This window comes from Mesocricetus auratus, unplaced genomic scaffold (genome assembly GCF_017639785.1).
Source record: "Mesocricetus auratus isolate SY011 unplaced genomic scaffold, BCM_Maur_2.0 Super-Scaffold_100007, whole genome shotgun sequence".
NCBI classification, from domain to species: Eukaryota; Metazoa; Chordata; class Mammalia; order Rodentia; family Cricetidae; genus Mesocricetus; species Mesocricetus auratus.
In genome coordinates this window covers 28,970,729-28,998,711 of record NW_024429191.1, presented here as the reverse complement: position 1 = coordinate 28,998,711, position 27,983 = coordinate 28,970,729, and the positions used below count along the sequence as shown (strand labels likewise).

Below are 27,983 nucleotides of genomic sequence, written 5' to 3'. Positions count from 1 at the left end.
TGTTTTCATGGGATTCCTGAGTGTGTGTAGGAGTAGGTATCCATTTTGAAGGGAGTATATCTGAATGGGAGGGGAGGTAGGAAGAGCTGAGAAGAGTAGAGGGAAGGGAGACAATGATCAGGAAAAATCTGTTTTCAATAAAACAAAAACTGTGTGCAAGCCCCACAAAAGTAATGAAAGTGTCATAGAGTTATCTCATAAAGATGATTCTGTAAGTGACTCCCGGGATTGGAGAGCAGCGATCTCTGTTATTGCTGTTTACAATCCATGAATCTTCCATACACAATGCCACCCATGCAGACACTAACAAAGTGTCCCCTGAACTGAGTATAGCAAGGTCATTTTGTTTAGGGCTGTGCACTAACCCATCAGGAACAGAGTGAAAAACTGTGTTGACTACAGATTGCTTGCTAGGATTTGAACAGTTGACAATCCCAGCTCTGGCACAACCTGTAAATCCACGACCCTCTTTCTCTGCTAAACTCTTGGTGCTTATCATGTTTTATTCCATCTGATTTGTATCTGGGGTACATACTTGTGAGCTTGATGACAAACACAGTGAAGAGCTCTAGTACAGTAGAAAGTGCTCTAATGCAGCAGTCTTTTGAAGTGTCTAATGGGGACAAAAGTGTTTGTATTCTGGAAATCTCTCAGGTCACCTGAGGGAAACTGACTCAGTGCACTTTGAGGAATACTCTTTTGTGGATAAATGGGAGCTGGACACTGGCTGGGAAGCTGGCTGATCCTAATGTACAGTTTGGTACTGTGAGATACATTCTCACCTGTGCATAATTGCTACTGAATAACATTTAGTTATCTTGGAAAATCTGTCTTTTCCAAGAAGAAATACTGCATTATCTTTCATTATTTTCATATTTGGATTGAAAAGAAGTAAAAAGGACATTGATCAAAAGGTGCTCATAGCTTCTTGGTTAGGGGTGGGACTCTGTGTCTACTTCCCCTTGTCAGTGCTGGGACTTTGGCTGGTTTGAACCTGTGCAGGTCCTATGTATGCTGTCACAGTCTCTGAGTTCATATGTGCATCAGTCCAAAGTCCTACCTTAACCAAGAAGCTATTTGCAATGAATGTCCCCTGAGAAAGGGGAAATCAGTTTTCTCCAATGGGGTGTCACTGGGCATATCAACCACACTCCAGGCCAGGGCCCATGACCAAGAGTAGTTTGCCAATATAAAACAGACTCCATGGGATGTTTTGGGGTGGTGAACACACTTTTTGTTTTATTTAAGTATTTTTGCCATTGGTTTGGTTGGTTAAGTGATTTGATTTGAGCATTTTTTCCTCAGAGTGACAAAGAACATGAAGTTGGGTGAGCAGGGGGGTGGGGAGAACCTGGGATACATTGGGTGAGGGGAAAGAATATGATCAAAATACATTGTATGAAAATTTTAAATAAAAATGGTCATAAATTAGGCTAGAGATATGGTTCAGGCACTAAAGTATAGGCTTACCAAGAAATGCTCATAGATCGTAATCATTAATGAATACATTAAATCAAACTTATCTTCCCATATTATACCCTAACCTTTTCCTTGCTCAAGATGAGCAAGCCTCACAGTATAAAATCCTAGCAACATATGACTCAGTGTTTGGGAGGCAGAGGCAGAGGCAGAAGTATCTCTGTGAGTCTGGGGCCCTACACAGAAGACTTTGTCTCAGAGACAGACAGACAGACAGACACAGAGGAGAGAGAGAGAGAGAGAGAGAGAGAGAGAGAGAGAGAGAGAGAGAGAGAGAGAGAGAGACCTAACAACCCTTTTAGGTTGTTTGGTTTCGTTTTTGGGGGGGGGTTGTTTGTTTGCTGTTGTTGTTTGGTTGGTTGATTGGTTTGGTTTTTCCAGACAGGGTTGCTTTGGAGTCTGTCCTGGAACTCACTCTGTAGACCAGGCTGGCTTAGAACTCACAAAGATCTGACTGTCTCTGTCTGTAACTACAGTTCCAGGGGGATCCAACACCCTCACACAGACATGAATGCAGGCAAAACACTTTAGATTCTTAAGCACAGGCTCATGTTCTAAGTTGTCTGTGATCAAGAAATTAGTAAGTAGGACAAGCCATGATTAAAATGAGATACCTTCTGTTCTGAGCATGAAAATCTTTCCCACTCACTCCTAAAAATATCTACAAATGCAGATAAAATAAGAGAAAGGAGCAGTAAGCAAAAGTGACTGTCCCCTGAGATAGTTCTCTTGATAATTGCTGCATAGGATTTCATGGCATCAAAATTCTGGAGTTTAACCATTGTGTTCTGAGATAGAATCCCTGGATCACTTCTTATATTGTTCCTTTTCAGACAACATAACAGGGAACATGTCTGCATACAATTCCAATGCTTATAAGAAAGAGTTTCTACAATGCAATTGCTCTAAAACCAGGAACAAGACAAGGTTGTCCACTCTCTTCATACCTGTTCAATATTGTACTTGAAGTTCTAGCTAGAATAATAAGACAACAAAAGGAGATCAAGGGGATACAAATTGGAAAAGAAGAAGTCAAACTTTCACTATTTGCAGATGATGTGATAGTTTACATAGGTGACCTGAAAAACTCAACCAGGGAACTCTTACAGCTGATAAACACCTTCAGCAAAGTGGCAGGATACAAGATCAATTAAAAAAAATCAGTGGCCCTACTATATATAGACAATAAAAGGGCTGAGAAAAAAATCAGATAATTGCCACAAACAACATAAAATACTTTGGTGTAACACTAACCAAACAAGTGAATACCTGTATGACAAGAACTTGGAGTCTTTAAAGAAAGAAATTGAAGAAGATACCAAAAAAATGGAAAGATCTCCCATGCTCTTTGATAGGTAGGATCAACGTGGTAAAAATGACAATCTTGACAAAAGCAATCTACAGATTCAATGTAATCTCCATCAAAATCCCAGCACAATTCTTCACAGACCTTGAAAGAACAAGTCTCAACATAAAATGGAAAAACAAAAGACCCAGGAAAACCACAACAACCCTATACAATAAAGGAACTTCCGGAGGCATCACCATCCCTGACTTCAAGAGTTATTAGAGAGCCATATTCCTGAAAACAGCTTGGTATTTAGCACAAAAATAGACAGGTAGACCAATGGAATTGAATTGAACACCCTGATATTAACCCACACACGTACAAACACCTGAATTTTGACAAAGAAGCTAAAATTACACAATGGAAAAAAAGCATCTTCAACAAATGGTGCTGGCATAACTGGAGGCTGACATGTAGAAGACTGCAGAAGTCTGTGTCTATCACCATACACAAAACTTAAGTCCAAATGGATCAAAGACCTCAACATAAATCTAGCCACACTGAACCTGTTAGAAGAGAAAGAGGAAGGTACCCTTGAATGAATGGTACAGGAGACCGATTCCTGAACATAACACCAGTAGCACAAGCTTCTGCAAGGCAAATGATACAGTCAATAAGACAAAAAGGCAGCCCATAGAATGGGAAAGGATATTCACCAACCCCACATCTGACAAAGGGTTGATCTCCAAAATTCACAAAGAACTGAAGAAGCAAGTTTCCAAAACACCAAATGATGTAATTGAAAGTGGGGTACAGAACTAAATAGAGAATTCTCAATAGAGAAGTCTAAAATGACTGATAGACACTTGAGAAAGTGCTCAACATCCTTGGCCATCAGGGATATGCAAATCAAAACAACTCTGAGATACCATCTGACTCCTGTCAGAATGGCTAAAATAAAAAACACCTATGACAGTTTATGCTGGAGAGGATGTGGAGAAAGGGGGAAAACTCCTCCACTGATTGTGGGAGTGCCAACTTGTACAGCCACTTTGGAGATCAGTATGGAGATTCCTCAGGAAAATGGAAATCAGTCTACCACAAGATCCAGCAAATCCACTCTTAGGCATATACCCAAAAGATGCACATTCATGTAATAAGGACATCTCCTCAACTATGTTCATAGCAACATTATTTGTAATAGCCAGGACTTGGAAGTAACCTAGATTTCCTTCAACTGAAGAGTGGATAGAGAAAATGTGGCACACTTACACAATGGAGTACTATTCAGCAGAAAAAAAAACAATGGAATCCTGAGATTTGCAGGCAAATGGATGACACTAGAAGAAACCATCCTGAGTGAGGTAACCCAGTCACAAAAAGACAAATATGGTATGTAATCACTCATATATGGATTTTAGACATGAGCAGGGGAGTGCCAGCCTACAATCCCACTGACAGTGAGTCTGGGAAACAGGGAAGACCCTAAGAGAGATATGCATGGTACTCCAGAGAATGGGAATGAGATGGGATCTCCTGAGGGTATTGGGAGCAGGGGGGAGGGGAGAAGAGAGGGAGCTGGGAGAAAGAGAGAGGGAAAAGAAGAGAGGAGAAGATGACATGGGGAGCAGAAAAGTTGTGTCAGGGAAAGAATAGAGGAGAGCAGGTTGAGAGTTACCATAATAGAGGGAGTCATTATACGTTTGAGGAGTGATCTGGCACTAGTGAGATTTTCAGAGATCAGACTGCCTTAAATCCCCTCCCGCAATAATGAGATCAATGACTATCTTATATGCCTTCCTATGGCCTTCATCCAGTGGCTGGATGGAAGCAGAGGCAGAAACGCACAGTTAAACGCTGAACTGAACTCATGGAACCCAGTAGCAAAGAGGAAGGAGTGATGAGAAAAGGAGTCAAGACCCGGCTGGTGAAACCCATAAAGGCAGCTGATCTGAGCAAGGGGGAGCTCATGGACCCCAGACTGATGACTGAGAGGCCAGCATGGGACTGATCCAGATCCCCTGAAAGTGGGTGTCAGTGAGGAGGCCTCGGCAATCTATAGGGCCTCAAATAGTAGATCAGTATTTATCCCTGGCATACAAATAGACTTTGGGAGCACATTCCACATGGAGGGATGCTCTCTCAGCCTTGACACATGGGGAAAGGCCTAGGCCCTGCCCCAGATGATGTGACAAACTTGGAAAATTCCCCATGGAAGGCATCATCATCCCTGGGGAGTGGAGCGGGGAATGGGGGGTGGGTGTTGGGGGAAGAGGAAGGGAGGGAGAGGGAGCTGGGATTGACATGTAAACCAAGCTTGTTTCTAATTTATATTTTTAAAAAAAGAAAGGAAATCACAGGTTAACAGAATGGATATGAAAACAGAATCCATCCTTCTGATACATACAAGAAACACACCTCAACTTCAAAGACAAACATTACCTCAGAGCAAAGAGCTGGTAAAAGATTTTCCAATCAAATAGAGCTAAGAAACAAGCTCTTGTAGCTATTACTATCTAACAAAATAGACCCCAGACTAATATTAATCAAAATAGATAGAGAAGGACATTTCATATTCATCACAGGAAAAATCAAAATACATGGTCAGTCACATTTTTAAAGGAACACTACTAAAGCTTAAATCACACATTAACTATGTTTTAAAAATTGGTTTATATCCATCTGATTCAATTTACTAACATCTTATTTAGGCACTTGCTTCTATTGAAAATAGATTGACCTACATTCTGGTTAGTAGTCTTCTATATTGAAAAAATAAATTGATCTACATTTTGGTAACTAGTACCCTTAATTTTTTTGTATTGAGATTATAAATTCATGAGAAAGTGGATTGGGTAATTTTCAGTTTCTAGTCTCTAAAAGGATTGGAATAGAATAACTGTTTTGTTTCTTGAAAATGTGATGAAATTCAGTTGGAATTGGCCAGAATAAAAGACATTCAATTACCAATTCTAGGTCTATTTGGTTTATTGTTATAAATTATTATTACATCTTATGTAATAATGCTATATTATATAATGTATGAATAATCACTTTATAATATAATTTATTATGAATTTCTAGTTAATTATTGTTTGATTATTCAATTTAATGTTACTTAAATATTAAATATGTTTATTACTCAATTTAATTATTAACAGTTCCAAACATGTGTATGATATAATATGATCACACTCACTTTATCTACTCATGTTTGTGTGTGTGTGTGTGTGTGTGTGAGAGAGAGAGAGAGAGAGAGAGAGAGAAGACATTCTAGGCTCTTATCTTCCCTTCAACAAGGACAGGAAATGGGAATTAACATTTATTGCACATACACTACACATCAGATGCTGAATAAATGATTGATATCATGCTCATTTTACAGAAAAGAAAACCAAGACTAAGGTAAGGCAGATGCTTTGACTACTCAGAGGTCCAGTGAGGTGTTAACTTATGTATATGTGATAGCAAAGCCCTGGGCACACATAACAAAACCATCAATGGGAAGGTGTGGTGGTTCAAATGAGAAAGGCCCCGATAGGTCCATATGTTTGAATATGCGGTCTCCAGTTTGATGGAACTGTTTGTGAAGGATTAGGGGGTGTGGCCTTATTGTAGGAAGGCTTTGAAGTTTCTCCACCTAAGTAAATGAGCCCATCTGAAAGTCAAATGGTCTGTAAAACAGCTCTGCTCCTGAACTAATCATTTTCTCCAAGTACCACAGAAAAGTAAACCCTGCAAGAGACCTTTGAAATGGGCTCTAATACAACAAGAATTTGACAGGATCATTAAAATGAGAAACAAACAAAAAACAGTAAACTCTGTCTTGGATCATACTGCCAACATGTTAGAATCTGATTTTGCAAAGTCATTCAGAATTAATTCTCTCACTCTCAACCCATCTCTCCATAATGTCTCACAGTGTATTCTTCTCAACCTTGTGTTTTTGGGTTTTGTTCTGGAAAACTGTGATACCAACAGTACTTACCCACTGCTGAGCAATGACCAGAGAGTGACCTTAAAAACACCACAGGAGCTCCTCACTTCCAACCTCCCACAAGGAAAGCAACTAAGTCCTGGTGCCTACTCATAATGTATTTTATTTTTGACAACTTCATGAATGTATACACTGAATTTTGATCACTTTTTACCTCATGTTATCTTCTTTCACCTCCCTCTTTTACAATGAAGTTTTTATTCTCCACAGCCCATAAGGATTGTTTTCTAGAGACCAATGGGCTCAATTATCTTGGAGCCATTACAGAAAAAGAATGGCTTTTACTACCTTGATTCTATGCCTCTCCCTAGCACCTTCCACAGAGCTCCCTTCACATCCTTGTTCCTCAGGGTATAAATCAGAGGGTTGAGCATGGGGGTGACTATGGTATAAAAAAGGGCAACAAACTTTCCCTCATTCTCAGAATAGCTGTCATTTGGTTGCAAGTATGTGTAGATGGTTGAGCCGTAAAACATAGAAACAACCAGGAGATGTGATCCACACGTCCCAAAAGCTTTTCTGCGGCCAGATATTGACTTGACCTTCAACACTGCCCTGGCAATGTGTGCATAGGATCCTAGAATCAGTGTCGCAGGGAAAACCAAGATTACGGCCCTGGTCACAAACATCTTGGCCTCTGTTCCAGCTGTGTCCTTGCAAGCCAACTTGAGGAACACAGGCATCTCGCAGAAGAAGTGATTCAGTCGATAGCCACAGAGAGGCATGGCCATCATGAGGCTTGTCTGAATCAGAGAGTTCACGAGACCTGCTACCCACGATGAGACAGCCAATGCCTGGCACAGAAGTGGACGCATAACAGTTGTATAGACGAGTGGACGGCACACAGCAGCGTAGCGGTCAAAGGCCATCACCACCAGAAGCACACTTTCTGTGGAGCCCAGGGCAAGCACACTGAAGAGCTGGGCCACACACCTTCCATATGTGATGGTGTGGTCGTGTCCCTCAATATTGATCAGGAGCTGGGGCACGGTGCTAGTGGTGTAGCAGAGGTCCAGGAAAGAGAGGTGAGAGAGAAAAAAGTACATAGGTGTGTGCAGTCGGAGGTCTACTTGTGACAGAGCAATGATGGTGGTGTTGCCAAAGAGAGTTAAGGAGTAGAAAATCAAAATGTAGATGAAAAGAACGAGTTCTAGTTGAGGCCAGTCTGAGAAGCCCACCAAAATGAAGCCTTTGCCCAAACTGGCATTGAAGCTTCCCATAGCCTTTGACCTGCACAGTAGCAGAAGACAATTCAGTGCATCTGTCGGGGAAAAAATGTGTTTAAACATTGTTCATGGTGTTCTTCAAGTAATACTAAATCATCTGTCTTACTGTTCAACACTATTTTATCCAGTATTTTATTCCTACTTTTCTTTTCTATAAACTGAACCTCTTTGGATTAGGAAGGATGTCACCATTGTTCCAAGACTTTAGCCTGGTCCTTTACACTTATGGATCCAATCTTTCTTATTCAAAAGTAAAGAAGTGCTTTGAAAAATCTAAGGTCTATGTACATACCGTACATACCGTAAGTGTCCTGTGTTGTTATCTTTTTAATATTGAAATTAGAAACAAGCTTGCTTCACATGTCAATCTCAGCTCCCTCCCCTCCTCCCCTCCACTCCCACCAATCCCCCAGTCCCTCCCAATCCCCACTCTGCTCCCCAGAGAGGGTGAGACCCTCTATGGGAGATATCCAGAGTCTGTCATTTCATCCATGGCAGGGCCTACGCCTTCCCCCATGTGTCCAGGCTGAGACAGCATCCCTCATTGTGAGATGGGCTCCCAATTCCATTTGTATGCCAGGGATATATGCTGATCTACTACCCAAGGCCCAATATATTGCCTAGGCCTCCTCACTGACACCCACATTCAGGAGTCTGGAACAGTTTCATGCTGGCCTCTCAGCCATCAGTCTGGGGTCCAAGAACTCCCCCTTGTTCAGGTGAGCTGTCTCTGTGGGTTAAACCAGCCCAATCTTGACCCCTTTGCTCATCACTCCTCCTGCCACTGGGTTCCAGGAGTTCAGTTCAGTGTTTAGCTGTGGGTGTCTGCCTCTGCTTCCGTAAGCCACTGGATGGGAAGGCTACCTTAAATGCCCTTCCCTGATAATGAGCTTGACGACTATCTATGTTGTTATCTTTGGTTCCTTCTTTTTGTCTATTTGTTAACTCATTTCAAATTTGAACCCAGGCTCAGCCAGGTGGCAATCACAATTTTAACCCTTGGGTCCTCATCTGCCTCCTTCTGTACTATGGATAGAAGACCCACTCACAGTATCTGCCACTGTCACAGAAGACTGAAAAGTAGTTTCATTTCTCTGGTGGGGGGTACAAAGAAATGTAGTGAGTAGGAAGGATGGGCCCCCTTGACCCTGCTTCTTCAACTAAAAATGCCCATAACTCAACTCCACAGAAGAAGCTATTTACTCCCCTCTATCCAAGCTCTCTTTAAACTATTTCCTTCCAGCTCTTCCTGTTCACTTGATGACATTCATGCCACACATCTTTGTCTCACTAGGAGCTTCTCTTAAAAATAAGCATTAGTGTTTATCACAGAAATAATAAGTAACAAATAAACATTTCCACCTGACTCTATGGCACTGAGGGCGCCAAATGAATGTTACTTCCATTCAAGATACACCATGGCTATCGAATAAACTTGCCTCAATGCAACATATACTTTTACCTTTTTAGAGCTCATGAAAATTAATTTCCTCTAAGCCTACAGATTAACTGCTAACACACCAATAAATGATGGAGGTGTGATAGGTAAGCTGGAATATTGTCACCAATGGGTCAATGCTGAATTCAACGCCTTTAAGTCTGTATCATGGCCCCAAATATCAACTCTATCATGGGCCAGCTGAGCCTTCTGCTCTGAAATATGTGCTTCTGTTAGTCTCAACTTAGTTAACCTGTAAAACAAAGAAAATAGCTTGCTTCAAGCAATTTAGGGTGTGGTTATATGAAATAATATATTATGTATAATATGAAAATTTGTTCTCACTGCTAATACTATTTTGCCTTCATAATTAACAATTAACTCATGCAAATTAGGCTGCATAATTCACTGAGCATTGTATGTCCAGCTCTTATTGCAGTGGCTGGAAAATAACAAACAATATTATTGACTGACTGACTAACTGGATGGATGAATGAATAAATGAATGAATGCATTTTAACCCTGGCACCACATCTGATGTACACAAATGTGCACTATTCCTCACTTAGTGGTACAGGGATCTTATTCACTCCTATTGTATACTTCTACAATGATTTTATATCATGGAATATAGAAATGAATTGTACTATTCATTTTTTAATTTTGTGTGTATGGGTGTTTTGTCTGCATGCATTTCTGTATGCATGTTGTGTATGACTGGTGCCCACAGAGTCCAGAAGAGGGCATTGAATCTCCTAGACCCGGAATTGCAGACGACTGTGGGTGTTGGAAATTGAACCCAGGTCCTCTGGAAAAGTAGCTATTAACAAGTGCGTTTAACCACCAAGCCGTCTCTCCAGCCCTCAATTAATATATTTTCAATCAATAAAGCTTAGTGCTACAATTCTAATAAGATAAACAAATGAACAATGATACAAGGTATTTCAATATGATGAAACTCAGAGCCTTATGCCAGTAATGATCATTTTAATAAATAAAAAGCTTGGATAATTTTGAAGCAGAGGCATTAAATTTAGTTTTCAATACTTGTTGCTGGCAGCCAGATGCTCTACTCAGGGCTGGAAACACCCAGGAGAAGCCAGGAACTAAATGGACAGACACAAAAGCATATAGCTCCAAACCCTAAGAACTAAGGACTCCGGACTTTAGAAGCCAACCTTATGGCTTCTGGGTTAGAGCTGGGGGAAACTTAAAAGCTATCTCCAATTGGTAACCACATGCAAGTGAAAATTTAGTTTTCTCCAAGGGAGTCTCACTAGGGAAACAAACTGCTCTTAAGGGTAGGCTGGCTGCACATCCAACAGTAGATGTCTAACAGAAAACAAATTCAACAGCATCTTTGGAGGTTCTTTGACACCCAATGTCATGTCAGAGCAATTTTAAAAATCTTATTTTTTATTTCATGGATATATGTTTCTATCTTTTTACCCTACAGGTCATATATATACATATATGTATATGTATATATATATATATATTTCCAGATTAGTGTTTTTATGGGATTCATGAGGGTACAAACGAATGGGTTTCTGTGTCTACATTTCTTGCACTCTTTTCTTTGATGTATCTTTTTGTCCTATTCTGATGTGTTAGGTTTTGTTTTATCTTATTATACTATATTATATTATATTATTATCCCTGAGAAGCCTGTTTGTTTTCTAATGGGAGACAGAAAGGGTACAGTAGATCTGGATGGCAGGGGAGGTGGGGAGCAACTGGGAGGAGCAGAAGGATGGGAAATTATAATCAGGATATATTATGTGAGAAAAAACCTATTTCTAATATAAAGGATGGAAAAAGAATCCAACCTTGTGTCTATAGATCCTATGATTGGAAGGTTGGTGCTCTGGGCTTTAACAATGTCCCTGGCACTTCATGCCTATGTAATCCTTGGCTTCCAGCACTAGTGAGCAGCAATGGGAGGCAGCATCAGGCTGGAGCTGCCCTTCTTAGGGGTGACCAAGGAAAGTTCTTCCCTTCTACCATGAGTGAAAGTGATTGCTAGATTTTTTTCCAAAGCTTATGATGACAAAAAATCCAAAATCTAGCTTAAAGTTCTTTAAGGAGTTGTAGCTGGAATAAGCAGCAGGATTGGTAGTGTAGCTTCCTCAAAACATCTGTGGTTCGTTCAGAACAGCTGAGCGGCCCTGACAGAAGTCTTACCTGCTGCCATTGAGTGACAGCTCGGCTGATTGTCCTCTGCTCAAGGAAGCTAGGATCTAGGAAAGGGTCTAATAGCTCTCTACTAGGGATTTTAATTTCTCCAGCATCCAATATCTTGCTTATTTAAAGCAAAAAAACATGAAAAAGTTTACCACATATATACAAAGAACACTAAATAGACCCAGTAGAGTGTACTGTGTGTATGTTAAACAACAATAATTAAAGGATAAGAGGTCATGAATTTGAGAGGGAATGAGGCGCATAGAAGATTTTGGAGGGGGAGAAGAGACAGAAATGATATAAATACATTACTAATGAATGAAAATCTCACAAATGAAAATTTAAATTGAAAGAAGAAAGCAGTTTTAAGTGTGTTTACAATAAAGATTTATTATTAGCATTAACAGCACTTTACTCTTGGACAAATACCCACACACAGCTGGATCATCTTATCTATCTCAGTCATAGTTGGGCAATTGTATAATGGGGGATACCAAAATTGCAAAACTTCCGACTAGTTCACAAGAATGTAGATGACAACCCCTAATAGCTGCATTAACTCTAATGTGGAAAACATTAGAAAGACAAACAAAGTTGGATATGTCACACTTTGAAGTACATTACAAAGCAACAGTAGTTTTAAGAACTATAAAGAACACATAGGCCACCGAAATGGATGAGAGAGGCCAGAAACAGATTTCTGATATTTCCTAAGGACACCAGGAGGACACAAAGAATAAAGAATAAGCTCTTTCATAAGCAGTGCTGGAAGAACTATACTCCCACAAGCAAATGATAAGATTGCAACTATCAAACACCCTTCACAAAACTCAGTTCAGCAATGACAAAAGCAGATCCCACCACTTGGAACATCATCGGGGCAACTGAGAGATACTGCAAGAGAAACAAGTCAGAATTGGAGAACAGGAGACTCTTCAGAACTATCCAAGATTAGCTGAAGTATCTTAAAGCCCTCAAAAGACTGATGTCAAGGACACCCTGTGTCCACACAGGCAGGTGACCACACGCTGCCTGCACTTGACCCCCTTTTACTGCTTAGGAACCAGTCGTGGCATTTATGGCATGTTATTTATGCCTCATAGAGTGTTTCTCCACCCTTCCCCTGGCTTGGAATGTCTCGTCCACTTCTACTGCTCACGCAAAGACCTCAGCTTAACCAATTAATTCCCTTTGAAGTCTTTCACCTTTCTGGAACAGTTGTACATTACTCCTCATTTGTATGGAGTTGGGCCTCTGGTAAGTTCCACACAGTGAAACCTACATCTCACAAGCCAGGAGTGTGAGCCCCCCAGTGGCCTCCGCTCTAGACAAAATGAGTGAGCAAATGCGCACAGTTAGGCTTCATGTAAATAGCTCCAGTGCACACAGCTGAGAAGGGTGAGAAAGTTCTCCTGATGGGTTCATTCGCAATAATCACAAGGCTCCCTCCTAAAAAAATGACAGCCCTCCGGCACTGAAGGAAAAAACATGTAAACTTTAGCAGATCCCATGGTCCTCCAGTAGAGGTGGAAGTTTCAAAGTGACCATCTCATTGAGAATTTCCCATATCTCATTCCAGCAAAAGGAGAAAATTAGGTCAGGCTGGTATGACTGGCTCCTGGTGGCTCCTGAGCTGCCATTTAAAATTTACAGAGGATCCCTCTGTATTTTCAAATCTGTTTTAAAGGATGCTATCCAATGTTTCTGTGCTGGTTAAAGGACTGTAACACCAACCAACCATATAAAAGCATTCTGGATAGGAACTGGATGTCTTTATTGCACATTTTAGATTAAAAGCCAGGATGCATAATAATAGATATTATGGTTTATATTCAAGATTAAATATCTCTCATATAGAAAAGGTGATGACCGTTCCACAGGGCAGAATGAGGACTGATGCCTGAAATGTAACAAAGATCAAACAGTGGCATAAAAAAACCCTGAGAAATACTAAGAATAGCAGTCCCAAAGTGCACATTTTTCTACTTTTAAATTATCTTTTAAAATGCAAACCCTATTCATAATCTCTTTAAGAACCACAAAAATCCTTTATATTTGCATGTTTGATACTTATGTTGGTCTTGACTGAGATCACCAAGAGCTTGTGTTTCTTTTATGGTGCATATGACTGGATGTGTAGGTGTGTGTGTGTGTGTGTGTGTGTGTGTGTGTGTGTGTGTGTGTGTGTGTGTTCATGGCTCCCATAAATGATAAAAAAGTTTGCAGGCTCCTCACACACTTGGAATAGTTTCTACCACCAATCTACACTGTCAGTAGTACAGTACTTGATATCAGAAATGACAAAAGACATCCTTCATGCCAATACACTGAGTTGCTGATACTTTCTGACTGCAGGGATGTCTGACTGTAGGAAAACTACATTTGAGAAAAACAAAAACAAAACAAACAGAACCCTATGTCTGAAGATAGGAAAAGTCTGGAATATTTCTCGCTAATCACCATCATTACAAAAGCACCTTTTAACTTGAGCTCAATTATCTTACTCCTGCTACACCTGTGTATGTAACTTAGATTCTAGCCACCAAATAATTGAGTTTTAGAAGGATTATGAACCCAGGGTATCTCACCCAGTCTGTACTCACCACAGTCCTGGGGAGGAAAGTTGTGTTTTATATCCCTCAATCCTGCTGTCTCCGAGATAATTTGAAACCCATTCCACATCAATGTCATCTAGAGGTTTTTGAGAAAGACCTGCATCTGTAGTATGGCAGGCTCAATCATAACTCTGGGCCTGGAGAAATCACTCTCACTTTAAGCCACGTCCCCCAGCAGGCTCACCTGCTGAGGCCCATGAGTAAGGGGGAGGGAATATATTGTACTGGTTTCCAACTGACCCTACACAGGAGCTGCTATATCATACAACCTGACCTTAAGGCACACTGTACCATGCCCACCCTTGGGACAATGTTGGGGCCTCCTTAATAGAAGTGGAAACATAACTGATTAATCATGTGTGGTCTTGGATACCTCTGTGACTCCCTAACCAATTACAATTAACTGGCAGGTTCTCCAGGATCTATCTGATATTCTCAGTTCTATTTATCCCTCATATACTGCACAATCCAAAGTGACCCATTCAGGACATCTAAATACAACTTTTTATATGACTTGTGAAAATATGTGTTATTATACTCCTCATACTTTCCCTACTTTGAGCCAAATCTAATCAGTCTTTCCATCAGACCATATTCCATGTCTCAAATAACCCATCCAAGGTCACCATTATCCAAATACCTTCTTTCCACAGAATTTCAGTCTTAAGTTCATTATCATGAAAGTAGATAATTTGTTCAAAGAAATTCTGATGTTTTACATTGCTCTCACATAGCTTCTACTCCAAAATTACTGGTTACTATTTTATACCCTGGTTTTGCCCATAACAAAGCTAAAAATTAAGAATATTGATTTTTATTATCACTGTGTGTCAACTGGAATACCAAGGTGAAAGTTGACAGGGAGCCCAGTGCTATGCTAGCAAGCTTCTGGGGAAATGGAAAGCCTAACAATAGTTCACAGGAGATAATACTAAGCCTGTCTTAGATGAACAGATCTCCCCAGAGTACATGGTACATAGGAAATGGAGGTCATAGATTGTTTGTCCAGCCTAGGGCCCATTAGCAGCCAATGGAAACAAAGGGTCACAGTGTTAGCATGTGGTCTGACAGATCTGCAGGATCAGCTCAACAAGCTGGTACACAGGTCAGAATGCAGCCCTCAGGCCTGAGCCAGCCTGAGCATCACAAGCCAGCCCTTCCAAGACCATCAAGACCATTGGGAGAAGCGTGATGTGAAGTGGTCTTATGTCAGCAAGGTACCCCATGATGGGGATGGTTTGAGAGGTGGTGTCTTCTATCCATACTGCTGCCCCCAATAACTATATGATCAGTAGAAGTGATGAGACCCATGGGTACTTTACTGCACTTTGCTAATATTTCTCTTTAAATATCTCACTAGATGCTCAACATCAACTTGAACTTACTTGAAATGCATGATAGTAGGTCTTCAGAGATCCTGCCCACTCTCTGTAAAAAAAGTTTCATTACATGTTGCTAAACTATGAACATTTCACTGATATGTAAAAGCATCTGTAAGAACTATACAGATACCATTTAAAGAGCTAGACAAAAACACTACACATGACTGAGAAAAGACACTCCCAGAAACCTTAAGGTTGTTGGGTAAAAATTCCAATAAGAAGAATGGGCTACCTTTCTTGAGTTGTTGTCCAGGGAAGATCCTTGAGGCCCCATAAGTTATGACACTATTGCTGATGGAGTTAGTGGATGCTAGCTCTAGACTCTTCATCTTTAGTACTGAAGATATCATATGGTATGGCTATCAGCCATGGGAAATGAAGCTAGGACTAAACTGGTAGCTCCCTCCCTTTCAGTTGCCTTCTGTAGTGCTATTCAATGACTGACCCCATGTACAACATTACCAATATACCAGGCAAGCTGTGTACACGGATGTAATAGAGACACAACAGTTATGTGTAAAGTGCATTTCAGTTGGATTTGAGGTTAGTTCCTCAGCAATGAACTCAAATGGTAATATAAGCCAAAAGGGAGAGGTCAGAGGTACAAGTGAGGAAGCTACTACTATTATTTTCTTAAGTGACTATAAAGTACCAGCCAAATTACATTCCAAGCTTGTGTGTGTGTGTGTGTGTGTGTGTGTGTGTGTGTGTGTGTGTGTAGATCATTACTAATATTAGCCTCAATTGTTCAAGGAGGGAGACTTCTCTTTCCCAACAAGTACAAAGCAGATTCACAACTGCCCATGCGTCTGAGATGAAATGGCTGTTGCTTACATAGTGATCCAATACTAAGGTGTAGGTAGAGAAAAACTTCCAAACATCTGTATCAAGGTTCAGGGACAGTAACAGAAGAGGGTGCAGAAAGAATGTAAACACCACAAAAAGAGGTGTAGTCTTCTTTAGCTCTTGCCTCTGTGCTGAAACTTTTCTCCTTGTAGGCAGAGGGAGGTTCCTTAAGGTTCAGAAGTAAAGGAAAGTAACAAGTCTCAAGAAGTTCCTGAAACTAACGAGATTGACAACAGTCTTCCCCGAGTTTACACAAGCAGAGAAACTGCTGGGAGAAGAGACTCTGTCGACTGGCTGAGACTCCTGCAAGTTGGGCAGGCAAGTCCAGAAAGGTAGTTTTCCTGAGTCATCACCTATGCTGGGGTGGGCTTTTTGGTAATGCAGACACCTTGGAGCCATCCACACTTCTATAAGTAGCCCCATAAGATTCACTGGTTTGCTAAGCTAGCATTGGGTGAAACACTTCTTTGGTTTGTCATGGTTGCTCTGTCTTAGACTAGTAGACGCTTGTGCACATCTACCCATGAAAATTTACAAAGCACCCTTTGAGGTGAAAACTGTATGTAGGCATCAATCAAGATTACAACAAAACATAAATATAACAAAATTGGCAGTGCTGAGAAAGGATAAAGGACATTGTGTGGAAAATGATTTCCAAACATAAGCAGAATTGGTGGAAATCATTATAATAAAACATGATTCAGTCAATACAAAATTTATCATGCTTACAAAAGTCTATCAGCAAAGATACCTGCACATTTAAACATAAAACCACCATGTAAATACATGGCAATAAATGATACTGATGGAAGTCTGGTAATCAAATAAAACAGAGATAAAGAGAAGTGAAATGGGGACCCAAAACAACTTTCATATGTCTGGTCAAATGATAAACAATAGCCTCTTTTTTACTTCTTTTTAATTTCCATTACTAATTTTCTTACAAATATAGATTTTTTTATTCTGTATGAAAGTTTGCATCTGTACATACATAAATTATGGAGTTCTTTGAAATTTCTCTTAGTTTATTGTTTGTATAATCCTTTTCCCTTTTCTCTATCTAACAGGACAGGAATATTGCCAGTTGGCATAACAGATACTCGCAGTCCTGTTAGGAGATTTTTCTTGCCTTACTTAGCTGCAGAGTGTGTAATAAATGATTTCGCCTTTTTCTCCAAGAGGGTAAATGAACCCATGTCAGAAACTCACATGCTACATTACTTATTCCAAGCAAAGAATGATAAGAACTAACAGAAGAGGCCTTCAAAAAAAGACCCTGATTTATGACTGAAAATGGGGTGATATTGAGGCCCCAGTTAGACCTGATGCTCCACACCCATGCGCATGCAGGTGGCCCTACGTGGACAGACTGAGTTATAAATTTTTTAAAAGACATGAAGATGGGAGAGAAAAGTGGTGTTGAGGGAAAGGGCAGAAACTGGGAGAAGGAACTATGCGTGGGTTTGATCAAAATGCAGCATATGAATGTATGGATATGAAAATACAAAATGGCTAGAAAATCAGAGAGAACTCTGACCTCTGCCTGTATGACACAACATAGGGGATCTGACTCTGAGTGTTGCAATTCACAATTTAAAACTCTCTGACACTCAGACTTGCCAAGAACTAATCCCATTCCCACAAGTGCTTACCAGGCACTCTTCCATGCCCAGAACCCATTCCACAAGTGCTCACAATAAACCTCTCCCAGTCTCCTTCTATGGGATTTGTGTCTGAGTCCACATTTATCCTGCTGAGCAGTGATGACAGACAGTAACCCAGAGAGCAGATGCCCACTCCAACTTCTCAACAAGGACAGCACTAAGGTCCCAATGTCTCCTAAGGACACTTTTGTTTTAATTTTTATTATATCTATTTATTTATTGTAAACACACACACCTACCAGTATGGAAATCTGAGGACGTGAATATCTCCTTCCACCATGTGGAATTCAGTCATCAAACTCAGATCCTCTGGCTTTGCAGCAGGTGTCTTTATCTGCTGAGCCATGTTGCCAGCCCAGAACAGGTTTTCTTTTTGTTTTTCTAATTTTATGTGCTTTGAGGGTCTCATTAACGTACAAAATTAATTGTAATGTCTTTGACACCCAACTGCCCTGTCCCACTGAAACCCTCTGGACTCACAGGACATTGAGCAGGGTGGTGGTGGCACACACCTTTAATCCCAGCACTTGGGAGGCAGAGGCAGAGGCAGAAGCAGGTGGATCTCTGTGATTTCCAGACAGCCTGGTATACAAGAGCTAGTTCCAGGACAGCATCCAAAACCACAGAGAAACCCCGTCTCAAAAAAATACAAAAAAAAGTTTTATTGATCAGCTTTCCCTTCCTACCTTGAGTCTATGCCTCTCCCTAGCACCCTCCACAGAGCCCCCTTCACATCCTTGTTCCTCAGGGTATAAATCAGAGGGTTGAGCATTGGTGTGATGATGCTGTAAAAAAGAGCAATGAACTTTCCATTGCTCTCTGAATAGCTGTCCTTGGGCTGTAAGTATGTGTAGGTGGCTGAACCATAAAACAGACAAACAACCACGAGATGGGATCCACAAGTCCCAGTAGCCTTTCTGCGTGCAGCCACTGACTTGATCTTCAGCACTTCCCTGGCAATCTGTGCATAGGAGCCTAGAATGAGCATGGCTGGAAAAGCAACAATCACCACTCTGACCACAAACATCTTGGCCTCTGTCCCTCCCGTGTCCTCACAGGCCAACTTCAGGAGAACAGGCATCTCACAGAAGAAGTGATTCAGTTGATGGCCACACAGTGGCATGGCCATCATGAGGCTTGTCTGGATCAGAGAGTTTATGAAGCCTCCCCCCCAGGAGACAATAGCCAGTGTCTGGCATAGAACGGGGTGCATGATGGTTGTATAGTGCAGGGGACGACACACAGCAGCATAGCGGTCAAACGCCATCACCACCAGGAGCACACTCTCTGTGGAGCCCAGGGCAAGAAATACGAACATCTGGGTCACACACCCACCATAGCTGATGGTCCTGTCATATCCCTGGAGGTTGATCAGGAGCTGGGGCACAGTGCTGGTGGTGTAGCAGAGGTCCAGGAAGGAGAGGTGCGAGAGGAAGAAGTACATGGGAGTGTGTAATCGAAGGTCCATTCGGGACAGAGCAATGATGGCAGTGTTGCCAAAGAGAGTTAAGGAGTAGAAAATCAAAATATAAATAAAGAAGATGAGTTCTAGTTGAGGCCAGTCTGAGAAGCCCAGCAAAATGAAGCCTCCTCCCAAGCTGGTGTTGAAGCTTCCCATAGCCTTTGACATGAACAAGTACAAGAAGGTAAATCAGTGTGTCCTATGAAAAACAAGGTTCATACAGTGTTTACAGGGTTGCTTAAGGTCTCCCATATCATGAGTTTTGTTATCTGTTCTGCTACTCAGTTGGCATCCCTCCAGGCCTCTAGTCTTAGTCTTTTCTACTTTAGGCAGAATACCTCTAGGTTAGGAATGATATCATCTGTGTTTGAACCATATCTCTGCTGCCTCTTTGTTCCTAGACTTCACTAGGCCTCTAGGTCCTGTTCTCATTACAATGAGATTTGGTCCCACCCAGTACCATGGAAATTGCTTTAAAAATGGTGTGAAATTAGTTGTGGCAAAGGCACAGATTTATAGCACGTCCATGCAAGTGAGGACTGGAGTTTAGACCCCCAACATCCACAACCCCTTCCTCTTCTCAGAAACATCAGTGGGTTATCAGACTCAAACATGTCTTCTTTATCATAGGGCCACATCATCAACTGTGACAGCATGAAGACAGTATCTAGACTCTCATCCAATTACTTCATTACTGGCTTGGACATAGAGGTGGTACAGGAACTGCCTAGTTTTGGGGGAAGTGATGGATTTATTATCAGAGCTGCAAACATATGTCATTGTTTACGGAGACCATTCATATACAGAGGTTTTCACAAACACACAGAGAGATGAACATAGACACTCACTGGTCTTTGTGATATAGAGTGTCAGCAGGATCAGATTTGCCAGTGCCTAAGTACTTGACATCTGATAAAAGGAGTTAGATCAACACTATGTCATTAAAAGATAATTTAAATGTATAAAAATATATTCTATCTAACCCAATTTCCCCTTGTTATGCTTGCATATGCAAGCTTCTCGTTAGCCCCTGGAGAACTGAACTCTCAATGAAAGAAGAGCAGACACTAAATCATCCTGTACTCACTCACTCTGCATCAGTCTTTATTTTCTCTGACTCATTCTCTCATGGCAACACATCACCTGCTCTAGAGAAATCACACCACATTTATTCATTTTTGTAAATATTTATGGTAATGTGGAAACTCTGTTATGAAATATTTAATAATAACTCACCAACATTCTGTAGCATAAGGCCGTAGAATAAAAGGAGTACAGTCTACTCAGTTTAAATTCAATGTCTGAAGGAATACATTGCTCTTTAAACACTGACCTCCCACACAATACTTTGCCTCATTAAGAAGAATCCTCATCTGTCTTTGGCCCTCTAATAAATTGTTCTTCATCTAGTTTCCACAACTTTGGCCATTGTTCTGTTTTCTGTCTCCTGGACCTGATGTCTTCGATTTGCTTTGCATTTTAGATAGTAGGCATCTCAGAAATTTTGAGTTTTGGAAGGGACTGTAAAACCTGCATAGCCTATCAACTCTGTACTTACTGAGTTCTGGGAAAGAAAACAGTTGTGCTTACCTCCCTTAGTTCTATCTGGAAGATCATGTGAGACCTGTTCCCCTTTGGTCCTGACCTCTCTGATGTTGAGGACTTGGAGTCCTGCTGTGATCCTAGATAAGTCTTTTTTACATGTATGACCCTTCCTTAACAGTCTAAACTGCCCAGGCACACAACTATGAAGAAGGAAGTGTTCTTCAAGGCACTCTGGCTCACTTACCCTAACCAAGAGTAGCTAGACCTGGTGTGTTATTAAACCACCCTTTCCCCTCTGGACATTGCCTATACCTCTTTAACAGCAGTGGAAACAGAATTATTTATCAACTGTGGCCTTTGAGACCTCTAGGCCCCAATGCAGCAATTATAACTGACTGGCTGGTTCTCCAGAATGTTTTTGCTGTCCTCAGCTCCTACTATTTCCCACACGCTGCCCAGTGTCACCTCCTCTATTCCCTACACACTGCTCAGTCTCAGCTCCCCAATTCCCCACACACTAACCCCATGCCAGCTCCTTTAGTCCCCACATACTTCCCAGTCTAACTTAATCTATTCAGAATCCTTAGAACATACCAGTTCACTTGGTTCATAAAAGATTGCTCGCATATCTCAAACTTGACCCAGGTCCTGCTAGTCCTAAAATTAGGTCATATTCTGTCTCATACAAGCCTACAATGCTCACCATAATCCAGGTGTCTTGTTTCTATAGAATTCTAATCAAATCTTTATGTTCTTAATTACATATGCCACTGATCCAACTAAGTATTTATTCCTTTGAGGAAGTTTGACTATTCAGGAGCTCTTTAAATTCCATATGAATTTTAGGCTAGGCATCTTTCTTTTTTGCAATAAAGATGATTTTTGCCATTTTTGTGGGAATTGAATTAAATCTGTAGAGTCCTTTGGAATACTGTTGTCATCTTAACAATATTTAGGTTTCCAATTCATGGTCATGGAATCTCCATTTGCTTTAATTTCTTTTGCTGCCATTTTATAGATTTTCATATGCTGATCGTTTACTTCCTGGGTGAAGTTAATGTCTAAATATTTTCTTTTTGTTGTATGGCTAGTTATTTTCTTTCTTGGTCTCCATTTGGAATTGTCCAGTTTCAGAATATCAAAACATAATTGTGAGTACTAACATAGTCTTATGAAAACATAGCTATTGGGATAATCTATTTATATACTGTGTGAAGATGTGTCTTTGTCCTTCCTCACCTGCCTAAGTCAACTTCTGATTGGTTTAATCAATAGCTAAATGGCCGATAACTAGGCAGGAGAGGATAGGGTGGACTTCCAGAAAGAGACAGGAACTCTGGGAAAGAATCTGAGGTGCAGGAAATTTGTCAGCCTAATGTGAGGAAGGTTATCATACAGTACTGAGAAGAGGTAACAAGCCATGGGGCAGAACATAGATTAGCATAAGTGGGTTAATTTAAGTTTTGAGAACTAGTAGGGAACAAGCTTAAGCTAAGGTCAAGCTTTTATACTTACTATGTCTCCATGTCACTATCTGGGAGCTGGTGATCCAAAGCATCAAACATGGAGGCACATATATCAAAGCATAGGACCAGAAAAGCTGAGAAAAGTTCCAGAGTTTGCTTCAAATGCAGCAAAACTAGCCACTGAGCAAGAAATTTCCCTTGCCTCAACTGCTGACAGTATGTTGTCCAAATTGGACAAGCAGAACACAAAGGAAGTTGACTGCTGAACTTTTCTAAGACAAGGTAGACCAGTTCTTTAAAATTTCTGCCTCACAGGAAAGTCTGTCAGATATTCTAGGCCTATTGGCCAAAGATCAATTCTCCAATGATGCATAGGAACCTTGGGTGACTGTCCAGGCAGCCAACTATCTCTGTCGTTTTTATAGTTTTGCAAGTTGCTTGCTGTGCACTTCCTGTTTACTCTGGTAATACTTATCCTTCTCAGGTCTCTGATGGGTTTGAAGACTAGATAGTTAGAGTTATACAGTTTTCTTTGTTACCAAATTCAGAAAAGAAACTCACAAAAGAGATGTAAAGTTTATAAAGGTTGGAAGACATAAAAGCATAGGTTGTTTATCTAAGAAAATCTTTTAAGGTCTAAAAACATATTTTCAGGTTGGTAATCAAGATATGACAGAAAGTGATTTAGGTACAAACCTTTGGACTCACCAAGATAGGATAGATAATTCAGTACTTTCTCCAAAATTGCCAAATACAGATTGACTGGATATTGTGAACATAATTCTTACCTGATAATTGTTTTTATTGTCTATAGTTTATTGATGTTAGAGACAGAGCCTTTTTTATTGGACTAGAAAGGGGAGATGTTGGAATAAACTTTTTGTACAGCCTATGAAGATGTGTCTCTGTCATTCTTCACCTGCCTAAGGCACTTTCTGAATTGTTTAATAAAAATCTGGATAGCCAAAAGGTAGGCAGGAGAGGACAGGCAGGACTTCCAGGCAGAGATAGGAACTCTGGGAAAGAATCTGAGGTGGGAGATTCACCAGCCTGATGCAGAGGAAGTCAGATGTGTGGTACTGAGGAATGGTAATGAGCCACATGGCAGAATGTAGATTAATATAAATGGGTTGATTTAAGTTTTAAGGGCTAGTTGGGAACAAGTCTAAGCTAAGGCCAAGCTTTCATACTTAATAAGAAGTCTCCGTGTCATTATTCGGGAGCTGGTGGTTCAAAAAAGACCTGTTTACACATAGCTCTCCAGACAGACATATGGTCGTTTTTTATAATTCTCTCCTATGCACTTCCATTCTGTGGCTGTGACTGGAGCTAAGAGGTAGAAAATCGGAGAAAAGAGAACGGGAAAGCACTAGGGTTTTGTGGATTGGAGAATGTTCCAGTCTCACGAGATATTGATTCTGTGGGTTCTGCAGCAGGCTCCCTCCCCTTCAGCATTGTTTTCACCGAACACTTTGTTTGGGGTCCTTGGGCACAAAAGACTGAGAAAATGGGTTGCTCCGTAGTCTCCCAGAGTATACAGAATTCCCCTTTCATCCTTGAGGCAGAGCTACAAGTTTCTCCTGGAGCAGTCTATGTTTAACCAGTGTCCACTTACAGGTTCCAAACCACGTTTGCACTGAGGCAAGTGGATACAAAAGGGAGGACATGCTAGAATCATTGCCGGTTTGTTCATCGTAAGGTATGGTTCCCCCTGACCTGACTACTTAGAATTTCAGGCATGCAAATAAAAATTTTGCATTTTCTGTCTGCAACTTGTAGCTGCTTTCAACAGAGAGATAAAATAGAATTTGTTCATTCCAGCTTCCTCAGAAATAAGACCACCTGGGACAGACAGACAACACACACACAAAGAGATTCACATAGACATACACAAAGAGACACAGATATAAACACAAAGAAAAACATTCACAGCTTGAGCTTATCTAACTTGAGCAAGTTTAAGAGAATAAACAAGAGCTGGAGAGAAGGCTCAATGGATAAAGACATTTGCCACCAAGCCCAATGACCAGAGAGAACAGACTCCCATAAGTTGTTCTGAGACTTCCACTGGTGTGCAGTGGCAGGCACATGTCTCCCAATAAAGAAATTTAATAAGATAAGTATAAGTAATTTTTTATATTTTTCAAGAGAGGGTTTCTCTGTGTGAGCCTGGATGTCCTGGGACTTGATGTGCAGTTCTGGCCTCAAGCTCGCCACCAGTGCCCAGCAAAAAGTAATATTTTTAAAATGAATTATTTAAGCATATCGGAAGCACTCTGCAGCAGAATGAAAAGTAATGTGCCCATTACTCTTTCCGCTCCATGCTGTTTTCCCGGGACTAGTTAGTTCCTGTTTAGCAAACTGCTGGCAGGAAGCAGAGTGCAGAAAAGCAACAAAGGCAGGTTTGTTTGCGTCTTTTTGTTCATGCCATCTGCCACCCTAATTGGATAAAATGGATGCTCTCCTGGGTCATCACATCGGCATGTGCATATCTCCAAGTCACTGGACACTGCTTCTCACTCCCCACACCATCAAGAAGTACAGTGGAGTCCCTGCTTTGCAGTTAGGAAATCAAAGGCTTAGCGAGGTCAAGCCATGCCCAGAACACCCAATTCTCTCGTTTCCATGTGCAAGGCTCAGTATCCTGTATCTGTGACCTCCTCTGCGTCCTAGAACACCTTACTTCCCCTCTGACTCTGTAGACTGCACTGATGGCACTTGGTAGCCTAGGTCTGAATCCTACAACATCCTGACTAGTTCAGCCCTAATGGAGGTCAAGCCTGGTAAAATACTCCTCAGATGCCTTCAGGCAGAAAGTCTGAAGGCTACCATTTTTTCTCTCTTACCATTCCCACTCACCAGGATCAAGGTGATCAACTGTCAAACAGCAAGGACATTTAGGCACTGAGCCCTTACTGAACACACACTCACTGCCATGAAAAGAAATGCTTGCAAATTTAGAGACATTGGTTAATCTTCCCACAAACCCAGCAGGGAAGTCTTCCATGGATGGATGATGAAGATGAGGTTCCAGAAGGCTGATTTGCCCAAGGCAGTATTCATAACTCAGCTCTGCCAACCTGTTTCACTTCTGTACTTGCACTGGCTGGCTCAGCACCCTGGGAGACCCACCCCCAACAAGAAAACAAGTGAGGTAACAGGACAGCCCTTCCATCTCCACCACCTTGCTCCCAGCCCAGCCTCCAGTAAGGCTAATACTTCACTGTCTGACTCAACCAGAGATCCCACCAGCACTGAGCCTGGGAAAGCCGACAGAGCGGTGTGGCTATCTGCTATCTAGGTACAGGAAAGGGTCTGAAGAGTGGAAAAGTATCAGACGTTAAGTAAATGCAGAGGGAGGAGGGAGGTTAATCCCTGCCACGTTAGTCTAGGCAGCCCTACTCAAAACCCAGTGCTATCACAGGGCCAACAAAAAGTAGACATAGGTGTTGGATAATAAAAAGGCCCAAAGTACACCCACTTTGTAGTGTGTTTCAGTGACCGTTGGACCAGCCAGAAGAGAGTTCATGCCTCCAAAGTCGCTTAGTAAATATGAAAGAAAATCAGTCATGCAACACTGACGTTTTTGCTCACACCCTCACAAGGGTTGCCACTTAATGTCACCAGCACAGAAGCAAGATGACATGAACTACCTTACCAACAATATGACCGCCACAAAGCTCAGCCTACCCATGGGAAGGAATACCCTCAATGAGAGTATTTATAGGCTTGCTAGAGACAGAACTTCAGCCAGAACACATTCTAAGAAGTGAAATTATTACAAGGAGTCTGAAATCACAGTGTTCCCCAAAATAGGAGGTGGGGCAACACGGATTTCAAGAGAGAGGGTTTCTTTAGTCGGGGTCATTCTAAAATACACGAAAAGCTGAAATTGCCTGTGGGAAAGTTTCATGTCTTCTGTTTATGTAGGTTTTCCATCCTCAGACTTTTGTTTACACTGATGACAAACTGTGTGTATAGGTTGGGGTACAGCTCAGTTATAGAGAACTTGCCAGCATGCAGAAGGCCTGGGTTCAACCCCAAGCATCAGTCAGTAGATAAATAAATCCTGTGTGTGTGCAGAATACACTAAAGGGTTACAACGAAAACCAATTCTAGGACCCAGTATTTGCCACAGGTTTTCCTAAAAGGCAATTAGTGATTGATAATTAAGTATAGTAGTGTGTGGTAAGTTTTCATCTTATTTTGAAGCACCAGAAATTAAAGAGGCAGTTAAACACATTATTTTTTTTTAAATTAAGGCAACGTACTTCGTTTTATGTGTAGCAATACAATTTACATGTTAAATAACACTGTAATAGAATGATTTGCTATAGTTTTTGTTTGTCTGTTCAGTTTGGGAGGGTTGGTTTGGTTTGGTTTGGTTCAGTTCAGTTTGGTTTTTTGAGACCAGGGATTCTCTGTGTAGCCCTGGCTGTGCTGGAACTTCCTCTGTAGACCAGGCTGGACTCAAACAATTTGCTATAGTTTTAAGCAGAAGAAAAGAGGGGAAATTTTCAGGTTACAAACCCCTCCCCCAGAACAAAAAATTAATTCATATCGTATTAAAACTTGATTGTGGGTCCTGGGATTGAACCCAGATCCTCTGCAACAGCCAGTTCTTAATCATGAAATCATCTCTCCAGCCTCCTTGTTTTCCAGTTTTATTTGATGTTGTCAAGTGCTAAAATGTGTTTTTACCATTATCTCCAATGGCACCACACAAAGCAGTTAAGTGTGTTAAAACAACAACAAAAATTCCTCTTCATAGAAGGATCAACGGCTTCAACGAGGACGAAATACCCAAAGACATGCTTAAACGCTGACCTGGGCTAAAAAGGAATGCAGGAACTGACACCTCCGGGAGAGGCTAGCATGAGCAATTTGGGGATGAGCTAAATTCTAAGAACATCTTGGGGAAATCTTAAGGGGAGGCTCCGATAAGGCCTGCAGTCACCAGCACAGAGGTGACTCTTTTCCCAGAATCCCCTGTTGGAAGCTACGGGGTGGAGGGGAAGAGTGGAGGACTGGAAGGAGCAAGTCAGTTGGAGGAGAGCAGTAAATTAAACACGTGTCAGTCAGCAGGTAGTCTGGGGGCCCGAGGGAACAGCAGAGAGGCAGGCTGCAGCCCCAGCGAGAGGAAATCCAGGCACATGGAAAGTTAACCCACCCAGCAATCAGCTGCCCACCCTTGCTAACTTGCTTGGAACTGGCGTGTGTGACTGACCCAGTGTACTTGGTCAAAACGCCGCTTTCGTCCACCTCACAGCTCGACATGGCTCTGCCTCGACAAGTGAGAAGTTTGCTAAGATTCAGTGAAAAGTCTGAATGTGCTTCGAGATACTGGCGCCCTTGTATAAATTATGTGAGCCATAGTCTTTTTGGTTTTTG

The 27,983-nt window shown here is 41.3% G+C and overlaps 2 protein-coding genes across 2 annotated transcripts; both read right to left on the bottom strand.

Annotated features, from left to right (window-relative positions):
- Nucleotides 1-7,048: 7,048 nt before the first annotated feature.
- LOC101835499 (olfactory receptor 10-like) lies at nt 7,049-7,984 on the bottom strand. Its single transcript, XM_005071883.1, has one exon. The coding sequence runs from the start codon at nt 7,982-7,984 to the stop codon at nt 7,049-7,051; it is 936 nt and encodes a 311-aa protein (XP_005071940.1).
- A 10,817-nt stretch (nt 7,985-18,801) lies between these two features.
- LOC101835760 (olfactory receptor 10) lies at nt 18,802-19,737 on the bottom strand. Its single transcript, XM_005071884.2, has one exon. It carries the CDS (start codon nt 19,735-19,737, stop codon nt 18,802-18,804), a length of 936 nt encoding a protein of 311 aa, XP_005071941.1.
- Nucleotides 19,738-27,983: the final 8,246 nt, after the last annotated feature.